Source organism: Asparagus officinalis, chromosome 4 (assembly GCF_001876935.1).
Source record: "Asparagus officinalis chromosome 4, Aspof.V1, whole genome shotgun sequence".
Taxonomy (NCBI): Eukaryota; Viridiplantae; Streptophyta; class Magnoliopsida; order Asparagales; family Asparagaceae; genus Asparagus; species Asparagus officinalis.
Genome location: NC_033797.1, coordinates 145,596,519 through 145,611,869, shown reverse-complemented (window position 1 = coordinate 145,611,869; position 15,351 = coordinate 145,596,519). Strand labels below are relative to the sequence as shown.

The 15,351-nt window shown below is 36.9% G+C and overlaps 2 protein-coding genes across 4 annotated transcripts in view; both read left to right on the top strand.

Annotated features, from left to right (window-relative positions):
- Nucleotides 337-6,619, top strand: LOC109839657 (probable trehalose-phosphate phosphatase F). 3 transcript variants are annotated; one of them, XM_020408169.1, is made up of 12 exons: nt 337-465; nt 3,559-3,658; nt 3,740-4,231; nt 4,340-4,480; nt 4,591-4,662; nt 4,756-4,884; nt 5,203-5,259; nt 5,355-5,456; nt 5,576-5,653; nt 5,748-5,888; nt 5,997-6,089; nt 6,196-6,619. In XM_020408169.1, exons 3-12 carry the CDS (start codon nt 3,938-3,940, stop codon nt 6,247-6,249), a joined length of 1,161 nt encoding a protein of 386 aa, XP_020263758.1. In that variant the 5' UTR covers nt 337-465; nt 3,559-3,658; nt 3,740-3,937; the 3' UTR covers nt 6,250-6,619. The 3 variants fall into 3 exon arrangements, with proteins under 3 accessions (XP_020263758.1, XP_020263760.1, XP_020263759.1); XM_020408170.1 differs by lacking the exon at nt 337-465 and adding an exon at nt 2,955-3,143; XM_020408171.1 differs by lacking the exon at nt 4,756-4,884.
- Nucleotides 11,136-15,351, top strand: part of LOC109839656 (probable mitochondrial import inner membrane translocase subunit TIM21) — a 21,922-nt gene continuing 17,706 nt past the window's right edge. Inside the window, exons 1-5 of the mRNA XM_020408168.1 lie at nt 11,136-11,257; nt 11,391-11,457; nt 11,832-11,881; nt 12,769-12,787; nt 13,003-13,112. Coding sequence (XP_020263757.1) covers nt 11,225-11,257; nt 11,391-11,457; nt 11,832-11,881; nt 12,769-12,787; nt 13,003-13,112 — 279 coding nt within the window. The 5' untranslated portion in view covers nt 11,136-11,224. The remainder of the gene's footprint in view (nt 11,258-11,390; nt 11,458-11,831; nt 11,882-12,768; nt 12,788-13,002; nt 13,113-15,351) is intronic.

Below are 15,351 nucleotides of genomic sequence, written 5' to 3'. Positions count from 1 at the left end.
TTTCCCCACGTACACCGTAACTTTCCGTAATGGAAAGCAAAAAACAATCTCCTCAAATTCATGCAAGACCCACTAGTAGTCGTAGGACACGTGGGATGGTCGAGATATCAAGTCAAGGTTGGCGGTTGGCAAGGCGGGCAGTTTTAGAAGGTAGTTGAGCTTTCCGTTATTATTTGTATTCGGAGGCCGCCCGCTAAACAAGGTCATAATTAACTAATTGAGCCATTAAATAAATAAATAAATAAAGTAATGATCGGTGGTCCCAAATAAAGAGAGGCTCGGCTGGCTACCAAACAAAACGCTATAAATACGGGCGAGCAAGGGGCCTCCTTTCTCTTCTCCCTCTCGCCTCAAAAAATTTCCCTTGATTTTTCTAGGGTTTGTTGCGATCCTTGCGAATCCCTCAATCTCTTGGGTTTCCTATCGCCTCTCTTCTGCATTGCGGCGCGAGTCATCCTTATTCAGGTAATCAGCAAGCTGTTCGTTTATCTGCAATGCTGTCAAGATTTCCTTTTTTTTTAGGTAATTTTTTTTCATTTGAACGACGAATCTGTGATTATATTTTTAAAACAATTTCGATGTTTGTCATCAAATGGTAAGGTGCTGTAGACTCTTGCTGGGTCGACGAGCCGTGAATTTTGGTGGTTTTTTAATTTACAGTGGGAAATGTGATGGCGGTGTTTCTTTATTTTTTTTGTTATCTTTTTTTTAATATCTACAGCAAGAAAAAAAAATGAAATGGGGACACGGTCCTTGACGATAGATCCAGCGTTTGACTTGGGTTTAGAAGACGTTTTGTTTGTAGTGGGAGGGTGCTAGAGTAGAAAAAGGCGGTTTCTTTATGTAGTTTGATTTGAGTTATACTACTGTAGAAAAATTAAAATGGGGACAAAATGTTGGGGAGCCCCCACAATCTTCATACTGTCTCTTTGGAACGAAAGGGGGTTGGTGAATCAGTAACAGTGGTGACAGATAATTTATTACTATTATTATTATTATTATTATTTAAAGTATTGTTTGCGGTGTTCCCATTAATGGACCCTAATAAAGTTGTTTCTAAAAAGCTCTCTACTTTTGTTTTGCTTTATTAGTAAAAAATTCTCGTGATATTTTGATGTGAGGTCTCTCATTTATTTCTTGTTTACCTTTCGTGCACGGCCCTTTTTTTTTAATTTCTCTTTTCAGTAAAGTTTACTTTCTGTAGTATCCTTTATCTACCGTACTCTCTTTTACTGATGTTATTTGATGTGATATATCTTTAAGTTGTTTCTTATTTATTTATGCGTTGTGTGCGATCCCTCATAAATTCTTGTTTTTTTCCCTCCCGGAATAATAAGATTATCATTAACATCTCTATCTACTTGTTTTTTATAGAAAAGATTTCGATTTATATGGAATTATATAAATAGATGTTTTTTTATTGATGTATACGTATATAAAAACTTTATGTGATCTGTCTAGGCATTGCATGTGATATATCGCTTTTGGTATGGCAGGTTACGAGCCTAAATAATTTTTTTTTTATTTAACAAATACCTTTGGGACCCTGGGTAATCTTTGAATAGTTATTTTCCCCATCTCTAGCGGAATATTTTTAAAGAACTTTAATTTATTAATGAACTAGCATATAAATTAGCCGGGAAATCTGTTGTGATGATGTATATGAAATCTTTTCAATGATCCGCTTAGTTATTGCATGTTATATATCACTTTTATTTCTCAAGTTTTGTCCCAAAAAAAAATTGATAATTTGTTATGATGTGTATCTGAGTCATGTTCCCCAATTAAATGAGTTGCAGACAACTTGTATGCTATATATAATCCTTATCATCACAAAGAAGATAATGTATTGTTAGGATAGTTCCAAAAATGGCTAGCGTCATGTTTTCTCATGTTAAGTTCTGTTCAATTGTTTGCTTATTAGATTTACTGGCTTTTTTTTAATTATTTTGATCATTTTGATTGCTGTTGTGTAAGTATTTAACTTTCAGCTTTGAAGAACGTAATGTTTTGATGGATATGTAAATGTTACCATGTAAAAGAAGCGAGTAGATGTGCTTTGACTTTTTAGGAAGGGCATATTGAGGTTAATGAGTTTGTTAATAAATGTTTGTATTTGAATAACCTCAGGTTGAAGCTAATATATTTCCGCTTTCTGAGATTTGCAATATCTAATTGTTATTTGGTTCACTGTGAAATGAATTTAGCTAATACCTCACAACCTTGCTTCTAACTTGAGATTCATCAATTTAAACATGGTGATAGCCTGAATCTAGACTTGAGTAAAAACAGTTACCCATAGTAAGTGCAAGGAATTATCTCAACATATTGAGAGGAATTATCACCTATTTGTGGAAAAGGGTCATTGAAATTTTAGGGGGTGTTTGGTTCACCTATTTTATGGAAAAGTTTTGAAAAATCACCTGACAATGACGTTATCGTAAATAATAGATTTTTGTAGATTTTCATAAACTGTGTTTGGTTCAACATTGAATTTACAGAAAAGTTTTCTGTAAAGTACAGAAATCTATACAATTTTATAGAAATTGTTTTTCACTAAAAATGGGCGGAAAACTTCAGAAAATCTGACGTATAAAAATTAATTAAGTATATCAGTACCGTTCCCATGTGATTTCTCATGGGCATTGTTAGTAAGCTATTTTGTATAAAGTGATACCTAGCTAAACAAAAGAAAAAGTAAATAACATATTTTCTATAAAGTTAGGATTTTTTTTTCATATTTTGAACTATACAAAGAAATAGCAAAAAATAAGAAAGACGATACTTTTTTGAGTTCTATAAAATTTTCCTACAAATTTTATAGAAATACAAGGAAATCTATATTTTGGGTGTTTTCCTTTTCCTATAATTTATAGAAATTGAACCAAACTCCCCCTTAGTGAATACTTTATTTTCTTTTATTTTCAAGTACAGAAAACTTTTTTCTCTGTCTTATCCTTGTCTACACAGTTGACACGTCTTTTCAGCTCTGTAGAAGTACGTTATATATTTCTCCTTTCTTTTGTTTGTAGAGACAAATCCTTTTCTAGAGCAGTTACATTTAGTTCTTCTGACAGCAAGATCGGGAATCCACCTCTTTCCTCCCTTCAGAGATATTTCTCTGCCACCCATCAATATCTGAAGTACATTCAGCTTACACTAGCATATCTGTTTTACATTATCATTTATGATTTTTTTTCTATGAAGAATATGGCCTTTATCATTGAACAATCAATTACCGATGTTCTTAATTATAAAAGGTCATTGTTATTGTAACTATAGTTTTAATTTTAGTTGTGATATTTTTTTCCTCTGTCCATCGTATAATGAGTTTTTTTATCCGGATCATCATAGGATAGTCTGTCCTTCTAACACCTTGATCCTTTAAGGGAAACTTTTTTTAAATACCTTTGAGACTGAAAGTTTTTTTTTGTTTGTTTTTTTTTTTTTTTTTTTTTTGGGGGGGGGGGGGGCTTAATTTGAAGTATCTAATTTTTGGCATTTACAACATGTCTAGACATGTTCTTTTAACTTCATTCTTGTTTTCACATGATGCAGTAAGTTGGTGCTTCTTGCTGAAGGAGTAGGCTGCATTCGAAATTTGCAATAAATGTTCGATCGCCTACTATAAATGCTTTTTAGTGTTGGCAATGAGAAGGTACGTGTCAACTGATCTTGTAATGTGGTGTAGTTTTATTTTCTTGCTCATTTATCTCACCTGAGTATCATTTGATATCAGTTCTCAGGAAGCCTGCGCTTAATGGACTGCATGCACAATTGCAGTGACAAAAAAACGTTAAAGAGGTGGTTTTTCATTGACAAAAGAGTTGGGTAGATATTTGGGTACTAAACGATCGAAGTGGAATCTCTTTAAGCTGCTGTTATATCTTTTTCTACTTTTGAAGGGGGTTTTAAGTGATATAGTAATCTGGAACAAATGGATTTAAAACCAAACCATAATTCCCCTGTCCTTGCTGATTCTGTGCCTGTGAACAAGTCAAGATTGGGTTTGTCATCTAATTTGGTGCCATATTCAGCATCAGCCACAGGGTATTCTTCTGGCATGTATTTAACAATTCCCCGAAGAAAGCCCAGCAAACTTGACGATGTCCGCGCAAGTGGGTGGTTGGATGCCATGCAATCCTCATCTCCTCCTCGCAAGAAGCTGAATAAGGATTTCAGCTTTGATTCGGAACTGGATGAAGCAGAATCTGCGTACCGCAACTGGGTGGTAAGAACCTACCTTAGGCATCAATTCTGGTAGTTTGTAATGTCTGGAGCATTTATGTTCTAGTAGATCTTGACTACTTTAAACTTACTAGATTACTGTTAATTGTAGATGAAGTATCCATCTGCCTTTACATCGTTTGAGCAAATCACAACTTATGCCAAGGGCAAGAAGATAGCACTGTTTCTTGATTATGATGGAACACTTTCACCTATTGTGGACAATCCGGACCGTGCTTTTATGTCTAGTGCGGTAGGGGAACACAACCATATTCCTTCTCATTTGTTCAAACCCTTGCAACAAAATTGAACTGTGATTATTAATATTTGAGTTCTAATTTTGATAAATATTATTCTTGACAGATGCGGACTGCTGTGAGGAATGTTGCAAAGCATTTTCCAACAGCTATTATCAGCGGAAGATGCCGGGATAAGGTACTGACTCCATATGCTGACTGACTTCTCAGTATGTGTTGCTTGGTTGAGTTGCTCCTATTCTGAACTTGTTATCATCCACGTATTTTTTAGGTCTGTGAATTTGTAGGACTAGCAGAACTCCATTATGCGGGAAGTCACGGAATGGACATAATGGGCCCAGTACGAGAGTCTGAATTTGATAGTGACAATCCCAATTCCATTAGATCTACTGACAAGCAGGTAGTCTTATTGTCTAACCTTAATGCCCTGGATCAGTATTACAAATCATGGAACACTCAAAGCGACTAGTGCTTTATGTACATCGTACAGAGTGAATATTAGGTATTAGTATCCAATAGTTCATTTAGTTTTTCAGAATTGCTTCTATGATTACCAAACTGTAATCATATATGATATGACCAACAGTGTTCAGATTGTGTTCTTGTGCACTGTCGATATCTCTAGTAATGACTTAAATAACTGGAATTGATTAATTGAGTCCTGTTAAATTGATTATTTCACTGTTTTACTTAATATCTATTACATTTTGAACTGTAGGGTAAGGAGGTAATTCTGTTCCAGCCTGCAAGTGAGTTTTTGCCAATGATCGATGAGGTATAAAAAATATTTTATTGTATTGTATGTGATTCCTTAACATACACCCCTCATTCCCATTCGGTTCTTAAAGTGGACTCTTTTTCATCAAACAGGTTTTTAGATCCCTTGTCGTGAGCACTAACGATATTAAAGGTGCAAAAGTGGAGAACAATAAGTTTTGTGTCTCTGTACATTATCGTCTAGTAGATGAAGAGGTACAATCTATAAAGTATTGCTATTTTAATGATGCCAAACTTGATATAGAGCGTTTATTTAGAACAATAGTATGTGTGCCTGACTATAAGTTTTCATGAATTCCTTTTGCGACTTCCAGTTTTGGCCAACAATTGCAGAAATCGTTCATGACATCCTCAAGGGCTACCCAAAGTTGAAACTGACACATGGTCGGAAGGTAAAAAAATCTGTTTACAAGAAAATGTTTGTGAATCATGCAGTGTTTTCTTCAAGCTAGAACCTTATGTATTGTTCTTTTATACGGCTAATAGGTTTTAGAAATCCGCCCTGTGATCGATTGGAACAAAGGAAAGGCCGTGGAATTTTTGCTTGAATCCCTTGGACTCAACAATCGCGATGATGTGCTCCCGATCTATGTTGGTGATGACAAAACCGATGAGGATGCTTTCAAGGTAAGAAAACCTTATTCCCATTTGAGATTTTTCTCTCTTTCTGGGATTCTATCTCATTAGTTTATGTAATTCTACCTCTCTCATTAGTTTATGTACTAATTTAAGCAGGTGCTTAGAGAGGGTAACCGAGGTTATGGCATACTAGTATCTTCCATACCAAAAGAAACCAATGCCTTGTACTCTCTGAAGGACCCATCTGAGGTAGATTTTGATATTCTATTTTCCCATTTTATGGTCAATATGTTGGATTAGTTAATGAAATTTCATTGACTCCCATTGTTAAAACCCTTATTCTGTATGCTCGCAGGTTAAGGAATTTCTCAAGTCCTTGGTGAAATGGAAGAAAACTGCAGCAATTTAAGGAAAGACCAATGGCCTTCTGTTTATCTCCATATACCGATATATAAATAATATGAGTCGGCTCTTCTTTTTTGTGAAAAAACGAAAAAGAAAAAAAAAGGAAGGTATAACAGATAAATCGGAAAAGTTTATTTGGGTCAGATTTTGAAGTTTTTTGACTGGGAGATTAAACAACATCTCCTGGTCTTTCAATTTGTATCCTCTTCTTCCTTTTGTTGTCCATCCATTCCTGGTAAATATGATTTTTGTCATATGTTTATTATATCGCCTTGTTCTTTCAATTTGTTGCACCGTATTTTTAGCTTAATTCGATTCACTGTTAATTGTTCTTGCCATTTATTAACTTATTTGTGGAGTAGTATTTTTTGATATTTTCTAGACGATGTTGAATTGTGTGCAATTTCTGTCTGTAGTCAAATAACTTCTGCTTGCAGCTGTAACTGCTGATCCGTAGTGTGAATCTCTTTTGTCGATGTTGTAGTTCAAATTATTACGATTCTTTTCTTTATTTATTGTTGTTGTTGTGAGTTGTCGTAGCATTGTATCTTGGATGTGGTCCTATGAATCTAAGATTTGGCCCATGAGAGGATTGAACGTTAGTAACATTGATTGCTTGCTTTAATGGTGTGCATGCTGGATATTTGAACCTAGCAACCAGGGCTGAGCATGGTTCGGTCCAAACCGAAAAAACCGACCGAACCGAACCGAACCGACCCCAGAAAATCGGTTTTATGAGTATGACGGTTCGGGTCGGTTTGAAAACTTTTCAACCCGAACCGACCCGAACCGACCGAATATAGTGCAATACTACCTATTCTGATCTCAAACCCTACCTGACCCGTCCCTAAAGAGTCAAAGACTTAAACTCTAAACTCATTTTCTGAATCATTATGGGTTGAAAACAATATCATTATATCAATGTTTAATGCTTCATAATCTCCTACTTTGTTGATATCTTTTTTTTTTCTTTAACACAGTTTGTTATTTGATAAGAAGTTTGATGAAGTTAGAACCGAATAAACCGAACCGAACCGCACCGAACCGACTTGCAACTGTTCGGTTCGGTTTTGAATTATAGGTGGTTCAGTTCAGTTGTTCAAATTTTGGTAAAAACCGAACCGAACCGACCGTTGCACACCCCTACCGACATGATATCGGATCTAAACCCGAGGTGGCTTGTTGACGAGTAACTTCACGTCTCTTTAGAGCATCTTTCGTTCATCCCAAGCTCTTTTCTGAACCACTCATTTTATCTGAGAAGTATGCTGCCGTTACGAAAAAAGCCTGTTGTTCATTCATTTCATGCATCCATCAATCTACCTACTCAAATCTCCTGAAGTCTCCATGAAATTGCTGAAGTATATAACCCATGATTTCCTTTCACTTTCGATTTGAGCTCTCGAATATCTCAACTCGGAATCTAAAGATGTTTTTTGCGATTTTAGAAATCCATAAAACTTGTTTGTTTCAAAATAAGTTTTAGGATATTAAATCCCCAAATAATAAAAAAGTAATATATTTAAGGATTTGTAAGATTCTCCTTTTCATGTGGGATGGGTGGATTTCAAAAGCTTTATACAAATTATGGATTTTAAATTCCAAAAGGTTTGACATGTATGTTGACGACGGTGCCAAATGCATTCACTGGACTCCACAGGCACGGTCACAACTATTTAGTAGAATTCTTTTAATGGATTGACTCAACTAAGATGCAAGGAGTGTTAGTTAAGACGCTGGTTAAGACCAGGGTCGGATCTAGGATTTCAGTTCTGGGGGGACCGCGCACAAAAGATAGACTAAAAATTTTCTTAACGTAATTTTATTCACAAGTGACACACCACAACCCAAACAAAACGAGTAGAATAGCCAGCGCCAATATTTTCAAAATAAAAGAGGAAGACAAAAAAAATATAGAAAATATTCAAATAAGCATCATCTAATTTTTTAAAATTAAAACTTCTCTATCTAAAAGGAATTCGAGAATGAATATATTTTAATTTTTAAGGGAGGAGATTTTACAGAAATCATCCTATCTTTTTTTACAATTTTTTTTTTTTTGGGGGTGGGGGGGGGGGGCACCTGTATATTGATCCGCCCCTGGTTAAGACATTAGTTATGGTTTTGAATGTTCTCACTTTCATTGGCATAGATTTTAACATATTTTTATTTGTTTGTTTTAACTTTTATTGATATAATACTAAAGTTGGATTATGTTTTACTGAGTTTGGAGTGAAGCTACAGCTATGAAAGTAGTCAGTATTCCATCAAATTTAAAGCAATCTTAAATTTGGAGGAAAGTGGACCGACTTTCGTGCTGAGGATGTCCGACAGATTACGGGGCTTCTGATGGGTGGAGCTATAGTAGATACGAGTTTTTGTGATGATCATGAGATAATTTATAAACATGTGCCTTCTATCAAGAAAAAGGCGAAAGTTAAGATGACGGGAAACATAGGGCTAGAAGAGGGAAGAAAAAATTAGACGAAGGAATGAAGAAGCTTGTGTGCGCTAGACGAGATAGGATGGCAAAACTTATCGAGGAGATGGCTGAATGTTAAGACCCTGTTTTGCTATAGATGCTTGTGGTATTCATAACAGGCTTCATATTATGCCCCCAAAAGTAATTGGAATTGTTCTTGTTGCATTTAGATATGCTGATAAATTGGAAACTCTTAATGTGTATAATTAGGCTAAAGTTATATACAATGTGTTGCATGTTGAGATGAAGAAGGCTAAGAAGTTCATCACTATGAGGTCTGAGGAAAAGCGATCTAGAGTGGTTTTGTATCGCTGTTGGTTGTAAGTGAAAATTTTATATATTTATGTTATTAAATCATATTATTATTATGCTAACTTTTCCATATTTTGATAGATTTGGTTCTATGAGCTATGGGGAAGTTGAGAACTCGCACATGAGCTAAATGTGTTATCAAAATTATTAAATTAAACTTATAGCATGCAAATAGATAATAATTTTTCATCTCTTTACTAATTACTATAGATAATTAAATTTAAAGATAAAAACTAACTCCTAATTATCAATTTCCTATCTCCTAATTTAAAGATATTAGTGTTAATGTCCGAGATCACACAGTCAATCGAAGTTATGGAGTCGTTGAGTTGTCGAGGGGTTGAGTCGTCGAGGGGGCCGCTTCCTACTTCGACTTTATGCCTGGTTCTTAGAGCTCAGGACGGACGAATGACCTGCACACGTAAGAATTGTAAGAGGACGGGGCTTGTTTCCCCCGTGGTACCTCCGATGATCAAGTCAGTTGGTGAACTTGGGTAGGGTGAAGGAAGAATAGTGTGTTCTTCTTTCTGTGTAGCATGAGCTTTTATGGGGTTTTTGATTGCGAAACACCGAACCTCTTTTTATGACGAATAGCGTATGTATTTATAGAGGATGCCAATGTCAGGTTAGTCACTTCATGAGTGTACGGTAGATGGTGGTGAGGGGTGAGCTGGAGGTTAACTCACCCTTCGCTCTATACGTGTTAGTTTGTGAGTGACGAGAGGTCACTTTAGTGATATGGGGAACCAGCAGCCGCGAGACCAGCAGCCGACGAGGCTTGTCGGTGAGTGACGGGAGACATAATGATGATCGTCAAAGGTTAAAAAATGTTGAAAAGCGATATTCTAAATTGTCATTGGGAGGAGTGCCGGCTAACGCTGAGTAGTAATCCTTTGATATGAAGAGGGTCGACTGAGTCCGCCTCTCGAGTCACCTATGAGGAATGATGCCGACTCGGCTGGGGGAGTGACGACTCGACTGTCCTTCAGGTCGACTCCGAGGAGTGTTGAATCTCTGGAATGCTGATTTCGTACCGTCTAACACTGCCTTCAGAGTCGGTAGATCGCGTCGGCTCGGTTGAGGGGTCGAGATGCCTTGAGTCGACCAACAATATCTTCTGAGCCGGTCCGCTTGGTGGGTAAAGATGTCGGCTTGCGGGGTTGCATATTTGTGGAGAATAGGGGACACCCTATAACAATTAGTATAGCATAACAAATTTTTATCTCTTTACTAATCATCATAGATAATTAAATTTATATTAATTAGGATAGGATAATAATTTGATATCTATAAAAACCAATGGTATTTTTGTATGTAGAAAGTTTTCCCCAAGTTCAAACTTTTGTAAGGAGCATGATATGATATGATATGAAGTATGATAATGGGTTCGGCGTGAATGATTTTTGGATCCAAATAAATTGATGAATTGTTCTGATTCACAAAATAGTTGACAATTTTATGCATAATCAAGTACCTAAAATGCACTAAGGGGCTGTTCGATTTGTTGCAAAAATAAATTGCAACAAGTGTTGTACGAATTATTTAAAAAATTGTTGTATGAATTACTTGTTGCAAGAAATCAACTCTAAATTTTTTAGGGGCAACCCAGTAGGTCACATGACAAAGCCACGTCGCTTCAATGTGGGGAGGCTAGATTTGATTTCTATGTGCGCAAATCACGCAATAGTTATGGTTGTTATTATGTGTGCCAAGGTTTATTTTCCTTTGAAAATATCAAAATTTATGTATGCATTATTTGTAATTTTTATTGTGCAAAAAAATGTCATTATATTGTAAATCCGGTGTTTGGTTGACAACGGCAAGATTTGAATTAAAAAATTGTTATTTGATGAGGTGATTTTTTTATTTTTTTTTCAAATTTAGCTTTTGCTCTCTTTAAATTGGCTGCAAAATTGATCAAATCCACAAGTACTTGCTAACGCTTAACATATACGGGTTTCGGATAATCCAATAACTTTCGGTTTTTGGTTGTGCCCAAAGCCCGATAAGACATAATTGCTGTTTCGGGTCTGCATTTGGATCTTGAGTTCGAAACCCGTTTCCGCGTATCCAGTTGCAGTCGCGGAGTGCCAGGTTGAGATCGCTTCATTTTATTCATCGCTCCCCCGAAATCCTTGAACCCTAGTTTTCGTTAGCTCTTCAAAATTAGGGTTTTTGAAACGAGATGCGTCGTGGCATCAGCATTGTAAATCAACAGGTAGCTACTTCCTCTTTCTCTCAAACGATTGTTAGTTGTAACTGGAAACTCACCCGAAAACCCCTTTTTTAACGCATTTTTTTCTGAATTTTTGGAAATGATTATGATTTTTTATAAATTTATGATTTTGTAGACTAAGAATGCTCGGAATCTTCTACGGAGGCCAGTCCATCATTATTCCTTGGATTCCGCACATGTTGGTATGCAAATTTCGGTTCTTTTGTTATTTTTGTTATGATTTCTACTGTTTCTATTGTTCTAAGCACAAAATTAGGGCCAAAATTTGATCAAATCATTCTCCTAGATGTTCGTTGTTGTTGGATTTTTATTTTATTTTATTATGATCAATAATGAAATGTTTTAAAGTACCAAATGCCAAAATTTTAGAGCCTTACTCTTATGGATAAATATGATCTTCTCTTTCATGTAAGATGAGCAGTCGGCTTTGATTGTTTATTTTATTTCAGTTGTATTATGTGAAATTTCATGCAACAGTTACTTTTTTCTTTCAATTATAACTTGGAGTGGCCAAATAAGACCCTTATTAAAAATTGTGTGCAACATGTGATTTCAGATTTGCATCCAAATGTTGGAATGCGCTTCTTTTCTTCAAACACGGCTAAGGTATGGACCACATAATATTTATATAGTATATCCATAAGCAAATGCGTGCATGCACACAGGCATATATATTCAAATGAGACACATGGATATACACGACATGCACACATCTATATACCATTCTTGTAGTTATTAAATTCTTATATCCAATACGTTTATCTTACATGGACTCCCAAAAGGTTAGTTGCCGCACATTATAGAAATGATGAAAGTTTCTATGATATACGACCAGGATCCCACAGGGACTTTCATGGCCATATCGTCAGCCTATGTTGGTATTATTTCGTTTGATGGGGATTTTGTGTAAATGATGAACTTTGATCACCAAACATCGGAATTTCTTAAGCTTTGACTGACCTTAGCGATCTATATCGAGCAACTTTTATAGTTTCTCAAGGTCTGTAACAAATTCAGCAATGTCAGTGCAAGATTTGCATGCAATAGCTATATTCTTTTGAATTGATATAAAAGTTTACATCAGTAATGTAGTGGTTCAATTATCATCCTTCATTTGTGCTTCAGCTGGTGGATCTAATAATCTAATAAGTAGATATCTGCATATTCCCATCTTAACATGTGTGGGAAATGATGCTGCTAGAATGTACCCAAACACAGACACCTGATGTCATTTAGCGACAAGAGGAGATTTTCTTAATGGACCTTCTATTATGTACAAACTACAAAGTTATTATCCACTTTCTGTGGTTAGCAGTGTTTTGTGCTCCATTGACAATCTACTACTAAACTATATTTCTGAGTTGCCATCAAGTCTGATCACTCTAGCTGCCCAATTCTTTCGAGTAGTGCAATCAATGTATAATATGAAAGAATTAAGCTTTTTTTAATCTTTTAGAGAAGAATGCCTGATCTTTGGTTCTTTTTTATTGCAGGATTTAAGGAACATTAAAGGTTAGCTGTATAAACCTTTGGAACTAGATGGTCTTTACTAAAATGTACTTTTCTGTGGCTGTTGCCATTAGTTTTGCCTTATTGGACTATAAGGTTTTCTGAGAAGATGTATATTGGTCCCATTTTCTTTTCATATTTGAGCACAATCACCTATATTGCTTTCTATATGGTGTGCTTACACATCCTAGACTTCCGCTGACTGATTGATTTGACAGGTAGTTCATTTATGTTTCGAGGACAATATGGAAAACAGTACATGCTCCCTCGTTTTACGAGAACATTGGCATCTGATAGTTCACAGGCATCACGACAGACATCACAAGAGGTTCAATCACTTTCTTGCAATGCTTAAGACAATTACCTTAGCACTTAAATTAGCTTGTGATATTAATATTCACATTTTGGTTAACTTATCATCAACCTTAGATTGATTATGACTGGCATATGAAGTTGAGGTGGATCTTTATGTGGAACTTAAAATATAAGCTAACCTTTTCTTCTGCAAACTGTTAGCAGATAACTTCTTAATAGTACATGGTTTCCATGCTCTTGTGTCGAAACCCCTTTTTTGGAAGAAAAAGGTGTACTGTTGTGAACCCGTTCCAAGGCAACATATTTGGGAATCCATAAAGAAGCCAGAATAAGCAACTCTTTCTAACGGGGCATCGGGCAAGAATATAGCCTGGTTTTTTGAAATACAACATATTAGTTTACATGGAATTAGCTCCTAAAATAAACATGAAGGATTTGAGATTAGAAGCAATTGAAATTTTGGGAGAGAAATGAAATCAGTGTCAATTTTTTCATTGACCTCTTGAGCCTATATAAGGTGTTACATCTTACATTCAAGCCCATATCTTTCTACAAATTGCATATCTCAACACTCCCCCTCAAGATGGGCAAAAAATATCCATCAAGCCCATCTTGTCACATAACCTAGCTAGATCTATTGAGCTAAGTTCTTTGGTGAGGCAGTCAGCTACTTGATCTCTAGTAGCTACATGACTTAGCTCCAATAGTCTACTATTCAACTTTTCCTTTATGAAGAACCTATCAATCTCCACGTGCTTGGTTCTGTCATGCTGCATCGGATTGTTGGCAATGCTGATGCGGACTTGTTGTCGCACCACAACTTCATTTGAGCCCCTTGGTCCACCTTGAGCTCTTCCAATAGAGTTTTCAGCCATAACATCTCGGCAACTCCTAAGGCCATGGTCCTATACTCTGCTTCTGCCGTAGATCTCGCAACAGACTGTTTCTTGCTCTTCCAAAAGACCAAGTTGCCCCCTACAAACATGCAGTAGCCCGATGTGGACTTCCTGTCATCGGCATAACTAGCCCAATCAGAGTCACAATAGCCCTCAATGTTTAAGTGCCCATTCTGCCTGAATATCAATCCCCTCCCAGGTGCACTCTTCAGGTATCTCAAGATCTGATACACCGCATCTATATGGTCCTTCCTAGGGTCATGCATGTAGCGGCTCACCACGCTCACTGCAAATAAAATATCGGGACGCGTATGACTCAGATAGATCAATCTACCTACCAATCTCTGGTACCTCTCTTGATCGACCTATTCTCCTGCCTCTGCACTCAGCTTGGACTTCTGATCAATTGGAGAGACAGCAGGCTTGCACCCCAACATCCCTGTTTCTGTGAGCACGTCTAGGACATATTTCCTTTGAGATAGGACAACCCCCTCTGCTCCATGAGCCACCTCAATCCCAAGGAAATATCTAAGCTGTCCCAGATCCTTTACCTCAAACTCCTTCCCCAGCTTTGCCTTTAGCTGTGCAATTTCCCCTTCATCATCCCCGGTAATGATCATGTCATCTACGTACACAGCAAGCATGGTAATGTGGCCACCCTGTTACCGATAGAACACCGTGTGGTCGGCATTGATCTGCTTGTAGCCTAGACACACCATGGCCTTCCTGAACCTATCAAACCATGCCCGAGGAGACTGTTTCAGTTCATACAGCGACTTCGTGAGCCTGCACACCTTACCAACCGTCTGGTTTGTGCCAAAACCCGGTGAGACCTCTATATACACCTCCTCCAACAAATCACCGTGAAGGAAAGCGTTCTTCACATCAAGTTGGTGTAACTTCCACCCACCATTCGCTGCTAGGGAAATCAGTGTTCTTACTGTGCTCATCTTTGCCACGGGTATAAAGGTCTCATCATAGTCAATACCATAGGTCTGACTGTACCCTTTTGCCACCAACCGAGCCTTGTAGCGCTCAATCAGACCCTTTGGATTCTGTTTCACTGTGAAGACTCACTTGCATCCGACAACCTTCTTGCCTGGTGGTAGTAACACAAGCTCCCAAGTATTGTTTTTGTCGAGGGCACCGAGCTCTTCTAGCATGGCTGCCTTCCACTTCGGATCTCCTTTAACAACCTGCCAACACTTAGGGATAGAGATAGTGTCTAATGATGCAATGAATGCTCCATGTACAGGTGATATGTGTGAGTAAGAGACAAACTGGCAATATCATGTGAGAAACCATATTAGTCAGGAGAGAAACCATATCGGTCAGGAGAAAAACCATATCGGTCAG